Raw genomic sequence first — 12586 nt, forward strand, 5'->3', positions numbered from 1 at the left:
TGTGATGTCCTTCCTGACTAGATCTCTTAACCAGCAACCCCAACCAACAAGCAACAAGAGAATCCCTGCTTGGGCTCTATAGCATTGATCTCTGACTCAAGAATTGTCTAATCCTGATTAAATCTACTCCTCCCCTCCCAGTGGCCCTCACTTGATCGAGAACAGAAGTAAGAGAGATAGAGCATGCCCTTTCCTGCCTGGATCATCTTCTTTCTCACCACTTGAGCGTGATGATCACTTTGCACAGAACAAAGCAGATCTGAGGCTGCTGCAAGTCCATCTGCCTTTGCCGCAATTACATTGGTTTTCCAATGTGGACTACCAATTTCAGGATGCTAGGCAGCTCCACTCCCTTCTCCAGAGTAGGGATGAGAAAACAAAACAGGACTTAGTACTAGACTATGAGATTCATCTCTAAAGACCGACTTACAGGGCAATATGGCAACTTCATCGCCCCTTACTTATGTGAGCCCTCTGTTGTCCATATCTGTCCCCTTTCCAGAGGGAAAACTTCGAAAAGCATGAGCCCTTTAGAAAGTAGAACTCTCTCTCCTAATAAAGACATCATCTTCCCTGAAAGCAGGGACAGGGAGAAGTGGATTATAGCAAGACATTACTCACTGGCAGAGCCTGGGAAAAGTTGTATGTCAAATGGAATGGCCACAGCAGCGTCTCCTCTCCACACTCCCCCCACTCTTGCTCTTTTTTCTGTACTCTTCATGAGCCAACTGGCACTTTGAAATAAATTTTACACTCAGGTCCCATACTACACTAAGGAAGGGCAGCATGAAGGTAGGGTAAAAACACGACTCTGTGGTCAGACAGACCTGAGCTTGAATCCTAGCAGAGCTACTGACAAGCCAGATGGTATGGGCATACTGAAGAATTTTCTGAGCTTTAGTGTTCATCTTCTATAAAACAAGGCTAATACTATCCATCACTCAGGACTGGTAGATAAAATATATAATGGAAACATAAGCTCTCAAAAAATTTGTCCATTCTTTCTTTAATGTGAATTTAAGTGAGTATGGCTCTGCTACTGATTGGAAGGCACTGTCCCATGTGAAAGGCATATGAGGCACCAGTAAGAAGGTAGGGGAGCAGTTGGGAGAAGGCAGGTTAGAGTCCGGGTGGCAGCCAGGCTTCCTGGGTTGTAACAACACACAAAACAACAGTGCCCTCAAGGGCCGATAACCAAGGTTGGCATTGCCTCTGAGGCTGTAGCAGGAAGAGGGCAAGGGGGCGCTGGCTGGCTCAGGGCTGTGGGATATCCTTTCTGAGTGAGGAAGGGCTGGGTGACAGGAAAGCCAAGGGGCAAGAACATCACAGCTGTGGGATGGCTCCATCTCAAAAGACTGCCCCAGACACCGCAACCCCACTCTCAGCAGAAAGGGAGTCCATGTGGTCCTGTCCCACCCTTTGTCCCCTGACAGATAGCAGAAGTACCCGGAATGTCTGGACACTCAAATATTTTGGGTCTGTGCTATATCCAGAGGCCTATATGGCCCATGTCTATATGACATGGGTGTGATCCAGCCCATTCTGCTGAAGGTCTTTGTAGGGATGAGGCTTGGTTTTTTTGTTCTTGTGGTGGTAGCAGAATATACATAATGTAAAACGTTTTAAGCTCAGTGGCATTAAATAAATTCACACTGTTGTGCCACCACGACCAGCATCCATCTCCAGAACTCTTTATCTCATAAAGTTGAAACTCTGGATCCATTAAATAATAATTCTCTATTCCCTCCCTTGCCCCAGCCCCTAGCAACCATCATTCTACTTTCTGTCTCTGTGAATATGACTACTCTGGGTTCTTCATATAAATGGACTCCTATTAGTCCTTTCAAGACTGACTTATTTCACATAGCATAATTTCATCTGGTCACTTGGGTTACTCCCACCTTTTCGCTATTGTGAATAATGCTGCTCTGAACTTGGATATACAAGAATCTTTTCACATCCCAGCCTTTAATTTTTCCGAGGATATATGTAGAATCAGAATTGCTGAATCATATGGTAAGTCTATGTTTAATTTTTTGAGGAATTGCCATACAGTGACTCCATCACTTTACATTCCCACCAACTGTGCACAAAGATTCTATATGAGGCTTTCTTTATTGCATGGGTTGGGTCTAATCCATCTGTATTCCCAGCTTGAGGTCACTAGTGACTCAGTCTTTCTGGCACCTGCCAGGCCTCTCACATTCCAGAACACACTTGGAGCATCCTTAGAGATGTGGTTTGCTCCCACCACTCTCCTGTCCTCCAGCAGATCCCTTTGGTTCTTGGCAGGGGCTCACCTTTGGCATCCATGGCTCACCCACAGTTTTGTCTGGGGCTGGTAGCCTCTCGGCATGGGGGCTGGCACTCTGCATGACCCCCAGGATGACACCCACCGTGAGGACTGCCCACGTGGTGGGATGGGAGCTGGGCCTGGTTGCAGCTGTGGCAAATGCTAGCTCTGTCATCCTCCCTTTTGTCCCATACTGATTCCCCAACAGATGCCCCTTCCTGGCTTCATTTTTATGTCTTAGTTCCTACTGCAACTGATCATGTCTGACAAGATAAATGGACAGAGTAGTCTTTCATCTTGAAGATGAAGATGCTCAGGACCCATGGAAGAACTCCCCAAAAGAAACAAATATAAGAGATATATATCAATATATAGAGAAAAATATAAAAGAGTTAGGATAAAATTGAGGGGCTTCAGGCTCACAACCAAAAACCCTCTTCTATCCCTCCACCATGAAGCCAAATAGTCAAAGCCTCTCACGGCATCTTTGTGTAATTAGATAAAAATGCCCTTTTGGGATCAGGTGTACAGCTCAGCTAAAAGACAAAATATTATGCCATATTCTCTGGGCACAGTCAGCCTTGCAGAAGCAGGTCCCATTTCTTCCTCTGGATCCTGGAGGACACACAGTTCTGCAAGCAGACCTAAGGCTGATTTCCAGCTCCCACCTGCCAGTGATGATAACCATAAGCAGTAGTTCTGGGCTATCGATGTTCCCAAGGTCAGTTCCTTCTACCATCACCACCTTGGGGACAAGCCATTTATAGATCCTGCTGGCAGGAAGATTTTCTCTGAAGACCCAAAACTAAGGGTCTATCACTCACCTAGTGATCCAAGAGCAGACAAATGTCTCCTTGCATCAGGCAGGAAGGCAGCCCTGACTGGGCCCTGAACCTAACGTGCCTCAGCAAATACCAAAACCGCAGCCCTGGCCTCCCTCACCCAGCTACACACACACACACACACACACACACACACACACACACACACACAGCTTCTCACCTGAGCCACCTCTTCGAAGTCATCATGCCTCTTCTGCAGGGCCCGGGCTCGATGCAGCGACTTCCCCACCCCAGTGTGTTTGCTGAGAAAGGCCTCACCGTGGTTTTCAATCCAGTCCAACACCTGTTCAGAGAAGGAGGACAGAAACAATGACTCCCCGGCAGAGGGAAAGCCTTGTGACAGTAGGAGAGACTGCCAGCATCCTGGAGTTGCCATCCCCATCAGAAAGCAGCAGTCCAGCTGGACATGTTCGGCCCACCGTGGACCCAGGGATTTCATTACTGTCATTGGTGATGTAACGCTCCCACCCTTAACTAGAGGCATCTCATTTTCGATTGCCAGGATAGTCCCTCGTTACTCTCTCAGTTTTCCCAGCCTTGATTAGTCCATTATTTTAAACAAGCTACACAGACTGTCAGTCACAGTTTAAGCCCCTCACTAACCTGCTTGGAGTTAGTGACCCAAATAAAGTCAGGCACACGGGCAGAAAACAAGGCAGTGTCAGTTCAGGGAAATTCCTAGGCCCTGACAGCTTACTCATCCCTTACTTCCCCATAAAAATGCTCACAGCAATGCTCACAGGGACCCTGCCTCCTTGCACTCCTGGGACTCTCCTAATCTTGAGAGGAAAGTTGGCACTAGTTAGGCCCTACCTGGCTGCTCCAGAGAGTGGTCACCAGGACAACTCTTCTTTCTGGCTTCCTTCCACCCTTCTCCTCCAATCAGCCCCAGGCACCCAACCAAATAAATTAAGGTCTTACATCCTAAGGCCTTTAGTACCTATGGTTTCTCCTGGAAAAAAAGGGGAGACCCCATGTTTTTCTAGGTTTCAGATGGAGTGATTTGGCCTTGGGACATTTCCCTTGGTATTTAGAGAAGCTGGAATAGACGTGGCTGGAAGGGTAGAGGGATGAAGGAAGGGATGCTGAGAAGGTGAGAAAATATGTTGTCCTCAGGGGCACTGGACACGGGGAGTAGAAACCCCTTAGCAGAAGCCTTGAAATGGAGGGAGGACGAAAGCCTCTAATGTCTGTTTTGCATTCACGCCGATGGCCCAGCAAACATGTGCCTCCCAGAGTTGGCACTCAGTAAAGCAGGTGGCCACAATTAAACCAGTTAGAGTGTACAGCCACACACCTGCTAGAGATCCTGCCAAGACAACTGAGCCTACTCTATTCTGGCTATTCTGGACGTAACCTGAACATTTGGTTAATGATATGCTAGCCTTCTCAGGTTCTAGAAGGACTTTCTGGAAAAAAATGATGTAGATGAAACAGGCCTGTTTCATGCTTAAGGGGGGCCTCGGGTGCTCCATCGGTTGGGCACCTGCTTTCAGCTTAGGTCATGATCTCAGTGTCCTGAGAGTCTGCTTCTCGTCTCCCTCTGCCCCACCGCCCCACTCTTGCATGTGCACATTCTCTCTCTCTCAAATAAATAAATAAATTCTTAAAATAAATAAAAGGATGCTTTAGTCCATTCCTCTGTTTCTTCTACAGACTGCCCCATGGCAAGCAGATAGACCAAATAATCCCATGAAGTACAGGCATGGGAGTTCTGTCTCCAGAGAATCTAGTCTTTGGCTTCACTTTCTTTAACATTTGAAATAAATTACACCTGCAATTGCACAAGGTATGGAAACCTTCACTCTTAGTGACACTACCACAAGGCCTACAACAAGATGGATATTAGGTCAGAGAAATGTACGCAAGAATATAAAAATGAGATTTAACAAACATCCGTTTAACGAAACTGGAATGTCAGACAATTGCCCATTAAAAAGGAGAAAAGAAAGGCTTTTTAGAAAATGACTATATAAACACTGGGTGTAGAGATTTAAATATTTTTTATAACAAATTCTGGCAATATATGTTTTTAATATTCTGGAGGCATGTCTAAGAAAAGAAATTGCAGGAGTAAATGAACTGGGTTTTTACCTTTTGCAAACACTGAAAGGCAGCACTGAAAGGAAATCTAAATATCCCTTTCTTCAAAGAAAGGAGAGCCCACATCTTTCTAGAATTATGTATGGGGGAATTTCAGCAATAACAACAAAAATCAGGAGAGTGCATTTTTACTTGACTTGACACAACGTGAACCCACAATTTTCTATTGTAAAACAGGCCTGTTTCATCTTCACAACAGCACGCAAGGTCAAAAGAAATATTTCTAGTCACAAAGTTTTCCATGTCATACATACCATCGAAAGTGCAGTTTTACAATCTTTATGCATATTTAAACTTTTGTTAATCCCATGAAGTGAAGCTTATGGATAATTTTGATAATTTTTATATATTAAACTTATGTTAATCCCATGAAGTGAAGTTTATGGATAATTTTGATAATTTTTTTTTAGGATTTTATTTATTTGACAGAGAGAGAGAGATCATAAGTAGTCAGAGAGGCAGGCAGAGGGGGAGGGGAAACAGGCTCCCCGCTGAGAAGAGAGCCCCATTCAGGGCTCGATCCCAGGACCCTGAGATCATGACCTGAGCTGAAGGCAGAGGCTCAACCCACTGAGCCACCCAGGCACCCCAATTTTGATAATTTTTATATATAAAAGAGCTGTCTTGTGGCTTTTGATGATTTCTTCAGAATTTTTGACAGATTTTCAAATTACAATTGTTTTTTTAGGTGTGAGCAGTTAAGTGTGACCTGCTTGTCTGGCAATGTTTTAATGAGTTTATTTTATTTCATTTCATTTTGTATCTCTAGTTTTAATAAAATTTGTTATGCTAAAACAAATGAGTTTAAGAGGAAAGCTTTCCATCTACTGGTTCACAAACGGTTAGCTTTTATACTCCCCAGGGGTAATTTCACAACTTGTAAACTTCTCTCAAAAAGCAATTTGTATTCTATTTAAGTTCTTTTGCTTTCTTTAAAATGTCAATTCATTGTCAGTTAATGACACTTAAGTTGACTTAATTAACTCTACCTTAACCTCTTAAAAATCTATTATTCATATTTGGTAGACTTTTATTAGCTTAAACATAAATTTGATTGCTCTGTGATTTTACATTGCCCCTATCTAGTCTAGCTTCTGTCATCAGAACCGAAGCTGTGGGGAACCCATGAGCAACCTCAGTGAAGATGCAGAGACAGCATGGAAATCAATTTAATAAATAAAACGGCAAATAATTTAGCATGTGAACAAAATTACTTTAATAATCCATAGAGACTAAAAAAGTACCCGAGGATAGAGAAACATAATCACTATAGGAGGTATTATTTAAAATGCTGATTTCTGACCATTTTTTAAAAAAGATCTTACTTGTTTATTTGACAGAGAGAGAGAGAGAAATCACAAGTAGGCAGAGAGGCAGGCAGAGAGAGAGAGGGGGAAGCAGGTTACCTGCTGAGCAGAGAGCCCAATGCAGGGCTCAATCCCAGGACCCTGAGATCATGACCTGAGCCGAAGGCAGAGGCTTAACCCACTGAGCCACCCAGGCACCCCATGATTTCTGGCCGTTTTGTGTCGGACAGTTCATTTGGAGCCAGTCTTATCTGACACACATTTAGACCCCATGCTCTCTTGACCATGATTCGATGTCCCCCAGTTCTGGGAGTACAATCTAGCTTTGCCCCAGAGAAATGTGCTTTCTGAGATGACACTAACAGTGTCTGATAATTACATCACACCCTGCAAATTAACATGCAGCACTGGAAAGCAGGCTATCCCACAGTTTCTGGTGCATCCCAGACTTGGGACATCACTGGTTGAAGACTAAATTGCATTTCTAGCCAAATCCCTGGAACCCTACTGAACTGTATGCACCCACCAAGGCACCCCACACTAGCTACCCCTGTTTAATTCTCTCATTTACAAAATTTTATTTAAAATAATCAATTATCAATTTTAGTCAAGATAGGACAGGAGGATAGTTAGTAATACCCATGAATGGCTTTGAATTGGTTTTCAAGTGTTTCCAACACAGAAGGTTTTACTTTTTAGTTTGTGCCTGTGGGTTCTTCATGGAGCAAAGAAGCACATGGGGGATGTGAATGTCACCTGATTCAGATAGATACTTATTAGTCTTATTGTGCCCCAGTGCTGGGCCCCAGAACAGCCCAGGATGCAGTATTAAACAAGGCAGGCAGGGCCTTGACTCTGGGAACCTAGTCTATGGTGGGAACAGGCACTGTACAGGAGATCATACAATTGGTCATCAGTTGCAGTGGGGAAAGGGCCAACAATCAGGGAAGGCCTCTCTGAAGAAGTGAGGATGTAGCTGAGCACTGAGTAGGACTTAAACAAGAGGAGGACTTAACCAAGCTAGGAAGGAAAAACATCAGCATGGCCTGAGTAGTGGTAAGTGGGTAAAGAGCCCAGAGAGGGCAGGAACCAGACGTGCTGAGCCCTGGTGTGCCCAGTCAGATTCCAGGGCTTGTCCTAAGGGCCACTGAAGGGCTGGTGCAAGAAGAAAGACCTGAATTTAAAAGTTACTACTTTTGCTTTGTGGAGAATCAGAGGGAGGCAAGAGTAGAGGTGGGGAAATGGGACGTTTTTGCAGAAATCCTGACAGGAGGCGATGGTGGCTCAGATGAGCCCAAAGGCAGTGTCTGTGGGTAATATTTGGGGGAGAGAACACCCCAGGTTAGGTATGGGGGCCATAGTGGGGCAGGTGGAAGGCTGACCCCCCGGGGCACAGCTTGAATAACTGTGCAGAAGGAGGATCTGGTCACTGGTGCAGAAGCAAATGAGTTATGAGGGACAGCACAGAGATAACAGATTCTTCTGTTTTCTTTCCATTTTCATACTTGTGCTCTCGTTCTGATAAATGACAGTTATGCCTGTGAACTTGAGTGGGAAGTAGCACCCAGTGATAGTTGTCAATCTGATTCTGGCAAGATGTGTCTTTAGTTTCAAAAAAGCAATTTTATACACTCGGGTTTAAAAATAAGTTATAAGGTGTTAATATATTGGATCCTAAAATTAACAAAATAGGGACACCAAATCCATTTGAAAAACACAAACTTAGACTTAAATGGAATTAATCTGTGCATTCTTGAAGGGGCATTTCACTGGGACGTAGTTTTTTTGGTGGTGGTGGGGGGGAGGTTCCTTAACCTGACATGCAAAGTCTTCTGTGGCCACCTCACCCCTTCTCAACCTCACCTCCAGTGAGTCCCCGCCTCACCCGTGAACAAGCCAAAAACTGCTTCTTGCTTCCTGAGTTCTGCTCTCACTACTTTCAACTTCACTTGAAATGTCCACCTTCTTCCTCCTCCCTATCTCTGCCTCCTGGTCTCCTTCCTACTCATCCTTTAAGCATCATCTCAAAATCACTAGTTCTGGAAAGACTCCTCTTTAATAACCCACCCAGGGTGGGGTGGTGTCACTCTCCTCTGATTCTGTTCCAACCACAATTACTGCCTCCAGGCTTGTCTCTCCCACTAGACTCTGACCTCCTTGTGATTCCCAGACTTACAGCACAGCATGGTTTGTTACAACGTGTTGAATGGCACTCAACTCCTGCTCATCCCCACGGCTTTGGGGTGAATGTGTCAGCTACATGCTCCCCTTCTTCCCTCTGGAGTAAAGCCTCTCTCAGTCTGCACCTGGAGTTCTCCCCTTGTGTGTCTCCACTGCCCCACTTGGCAGGTGGTTAGTCCTCAGGCTTAAGGAGTGTGGGGTTTTCCCCACTGTATGCTCCCCTTCCACCAGTCCTTTTGCACCCCCACATCCCTGCCAGCATTGTTCATGCAGGAGATAGCCAACGAATGCTTACAGCCTTATACCCATGGGCGGTCAAGTACAAATGTGGTTGAGGCACTGGCCCCGCTATCTTGAGAGAAGCTGTCCCACTTCGTTCGGGAGGGGACCTCTGGCCACTACAGTGGGCAAGCAGTCTTAAAAAACAACTTATAAAGCTCTTTCTCCTTTCCCATGCCCCAACTGTTCAATCAGAAATGAGTCCTTTTCAAGAACAGTCTTTTCCAAGAGAGAAGCTCACATCCTGAGCGGATGTGGGAACAGCCATTATACATAATTCCCTAATCACCCCCTGTCTTCCTCATCTAATTGTGTTTATTCCAACGAGCACACAGTCAAGGCAGGGTACTTTTCAGGGTAGGAGACAGTCTCTTCTAGTTGCTAAGGGGAAGAGAAAAAGTCCTTTTGAAGAGAACCATTGATATTTTTTTTTCTGAACAGTGGCCATGAATGCAACTGAGTTAATGGGAGAAAATCGGGGGCCTAGCTGCCTGCTGTCCTGGGACTCTTGATTTTTTTGGCTCTGCTAATGGGGTAGAATCTTATTGTTATAGGAAACCCACAGGGTCATTCAGACCAATGCAGGAGGCCCCTGCACTTAGAGATATCCACCTTCGAAGTTTTAAGTTCAGATCTAAGCTCTACCTACATATACAATTACTTTGGGCTCCTAAAGCATCAATAAATTGTGGCCCCATCACGATCAGCGTAACTTACAGACACCATCCCTGGGACCAAGAGGAACCTGGGCTCTGGTCCCAGCTCTGCCCCTAACCAGCTGTGACCTGGCTCCTCTCTGGACCTCACTGCCTCAAATGAAAATGCTAGATCAGACCATCTCCCTGTCTTCTTCAACTCAAATATTTCATTTTTAAAAAAATTTTCATTTTCTTAATTTTTAAATCTATCTTTTTTGATTTTATTATGTTGTGCTAGTCCCCATACAGTATATGATTAGTTTTTGATGTAGAGTTCATTATTTTTTTATATGGAAGGAATAGCAGCTCCCTTCCTCAGAGGAAGAGATGATTATCCCAGAAGGGTTTGCTCTTTGCTCCACTCTGGGCTAGGGCTGTTGGCTCATCACCTCTGTGTTACCTCACCCTACCGCTTGGCTGCAAGTCTGAGACGCTTTTTTATTAACCCTTTCTTGTACACTGTTTCCACCACAACCACAACCAGTCTAAGCCACCATCTTTCCTCCCTCACTCTCTAATGAGTGGATGGTAATGCCACGGTCTTCTTCTTAGACTCGTGGCATTACCATCCACTCATTAGCTGAACCTAATTCTTTTCAAAAAATTTTTTTAAAGATTTATTTATTTGAAAGAGAGACAGCCCACGAGAGAGAGCATGAGCAGGGGGAGGGGCAGAAGGAGGAAAAGGAGAAGCAGACTTCCCACTGAGTAGAGCCAAAGCAGGGCTGGATCCTAGGACCCCAAGATCATGACCTGAGCCAACAGCAGACGCTTAACTGACTGAGCCACCCAGGCGCCCTAGCCAGACCTATTTCTTTAAACATAAATCAATTCACAACATTCCCTTTACTAAAACCTGTACCATTTTTTCCTACCACACTTAGAAAATCCAAATGCTCTTCACAGCTTATACAGTCTGCTTTGATATGGACCCTTTTCTTCAAACTTCTTACCCTTTTGTCCTGCTCTCTATTCAACAGCAGCTTTGGCCATTCACCCATTTTTGGGAATGCCCCCAGCTCTTTCTGGTGTCAAGGACTTCCTAGATCCCATTTCACATGCCTGGAACCTCTTCTTAAACACATCCCCCGGCTTATTCCTTCAGCTTTCTGCTCAGACATTACTGGCTATCACTATATGACTTATTCTATATCCACGTGTTTGTGGTGGCATTTTCTTTCTACCTCCTGAATGTAATCTCCACATGGACAAGGCTTTGTCTGGTTCACAGCTGGGCTCTTAGAGAGCATTTGTTGAATGAATGAGTGAATGAACTCATCCCATCTGATCTGAGAACTTCCTGTGTGATTAAGGGAAATGGAGACAATTTACGAACACATGCGGAATCAGAATCCCAACTCTCTGATTCCCTCATCTGGCTCCCTCCAATCAATCCTCTTTTTTGAGACAGGTTACTAAGCCTGTGTCATAGTTTGATCCACAAACTAGCTACAAGTTTTTGTGAACTGAAGAACTCCTCGCTCGCTCACAGGAACTTCCCCCAGCCCGCAGCCTCCTAGCTCCTCAGAAAGCCATTATCCTGAGACCAGTGAAAAAGAGCACACACACAATCAGCTGTCTACAACACGTTTTGTTCTGTGAAAGGCTCCAGTACACACAGTGTGTAAGCGTACTCAAGACACTTCAGCACAGCATGATTTCTCTCTCCTGCAATAGCACAGTGAATGCTAGTCCCGAAGAGGAGTGGCTTACACAATGCCAGCACCACCCGCTCCCGTTGCCTGAGCCTGGAGAGCTTGTAGGTGCTACCTGAAATGCCCAATTACCAGCAAGTCATTTTCTGCCCCTTCTTTGGTACAATCAGGATCAAAATAAATGTCTTGCTACAGCAGGAGACGCCATCATTTTTCCAAGAAGCATCAGCTGAAACTCATTAGCAGGTGTCAGTTCTCCTTCTCCTGAGAATTGTGGTCCCTTCACCTGACAGATCAATGCTGGGGAGAAGCTGCCCTGGACACCCGAAGCCCCAAAGTTTCAGCTGCCTCCACTCTGCCACTTTAAAGTTCTTATGCATCACCTGGGATTCTTTTTAAAACATAGATGACGAGGTTCAGGACAAACCACCCCCACTGCCCCGTGGAATGTGCCACTTTGGCACGTGGATTATTTTGTGCTGAAGACACTTGAGCCCCTGTGGCCTCAAGAGAAAATTTGTATCCTCCCTTAACTACTCAGAAGAATCTAAATTGCAGGTCTTTCCCAGAATAAGGGTTATTAGCAAAGATAAATTTTATCTGAGTAACCCATCTGTATGGCAGGGCAAACATCTAATTACCAAACATCTGCTCTTCTTCTGGCCCTATGACGCGCATTCCCTTCCTCTGGAATCCCAGACCTCTAACCCCTTCTTCTTCTTCTTCTTCGTCTTTTTTTTTTTTTGAAATATTTTATTTATTTATTTGACAGACAGACAGAGATCACAAGTAGGCAGAGAGGCAGGCAGAGAGAGAGGAGGAAGCAGGCTCCCTGCTGAGCAGAGAGCCGGATGCAGGGCTTGATTCCAGGGACCCTGGAATCATGACCTGAGGGGAAGGCAGAGGCTTTAAAACACTGAGCCACCCAGGTGCCCCTAACCCCTTCTTAATTCAGAATGACATATATACTTCATTTTGCCTGTCTTCAGAATTTCCATGTCTTTATGGATTCCCCATATGCATGCCTACTAAATTTTATTTTGCCCTGTTAATCTGTCTTGTATCAATTGGATCCTTAGTTCAGCTAGAAGAGGAGACAGCAGTTCTTGCCCCCGTAAGAAGGGGACAGGACATTCTTGCTCCCCGATGATACACACCACCTTACTCACAGATTCTGGATCAAAAAGTGCTAGATAATCTGTGCTTATAACAAGTTTCCAATCCTGAG

At 44.9% G+C, this 12586-nt stretch overlaps 1 protein-coding gene across 23 annotated transcripts in view; it reads right to left on the reverse strand.

Annotated features, from left to right (window-relative positions):
• Positions 1-12586, reverse strand: part of KALRN (kalirin RhoGEF kinase) — a 659936-nt gene that overhangs the window by 351665 nt on the left and 295685 nt on the right. For all 23 annotated transcript variants that reach the window (XM_045088796.1, XM_045088794.1, XM_045088793.1 and 20 more), the window contains exon 10: positions 3296-3418. In XM_045088796.1, the coding sequence (XP_044944731.1) occupies positions 3296-3418 (123 nt within the window). The remainder of the gene's footprint in view (positions 1-3295; positions 3419-12586) is intronic.

This window comes from Mustela putorius, unplaced genomic scaffold (genome assembly GCF_011764305.1).
Source record: "Mustela putorius furo isolate JIRA1106 unplaced genomic scaffold, ASM1176430v1.1 tig00003834_pilon_pilon_pilon, whole genome shotgun sequence".
NCBI lineage: Eukaryota > Metazoa > Chordata > Mammalia > Carnivora > Mustelidae > Mustela > Mustela putorius.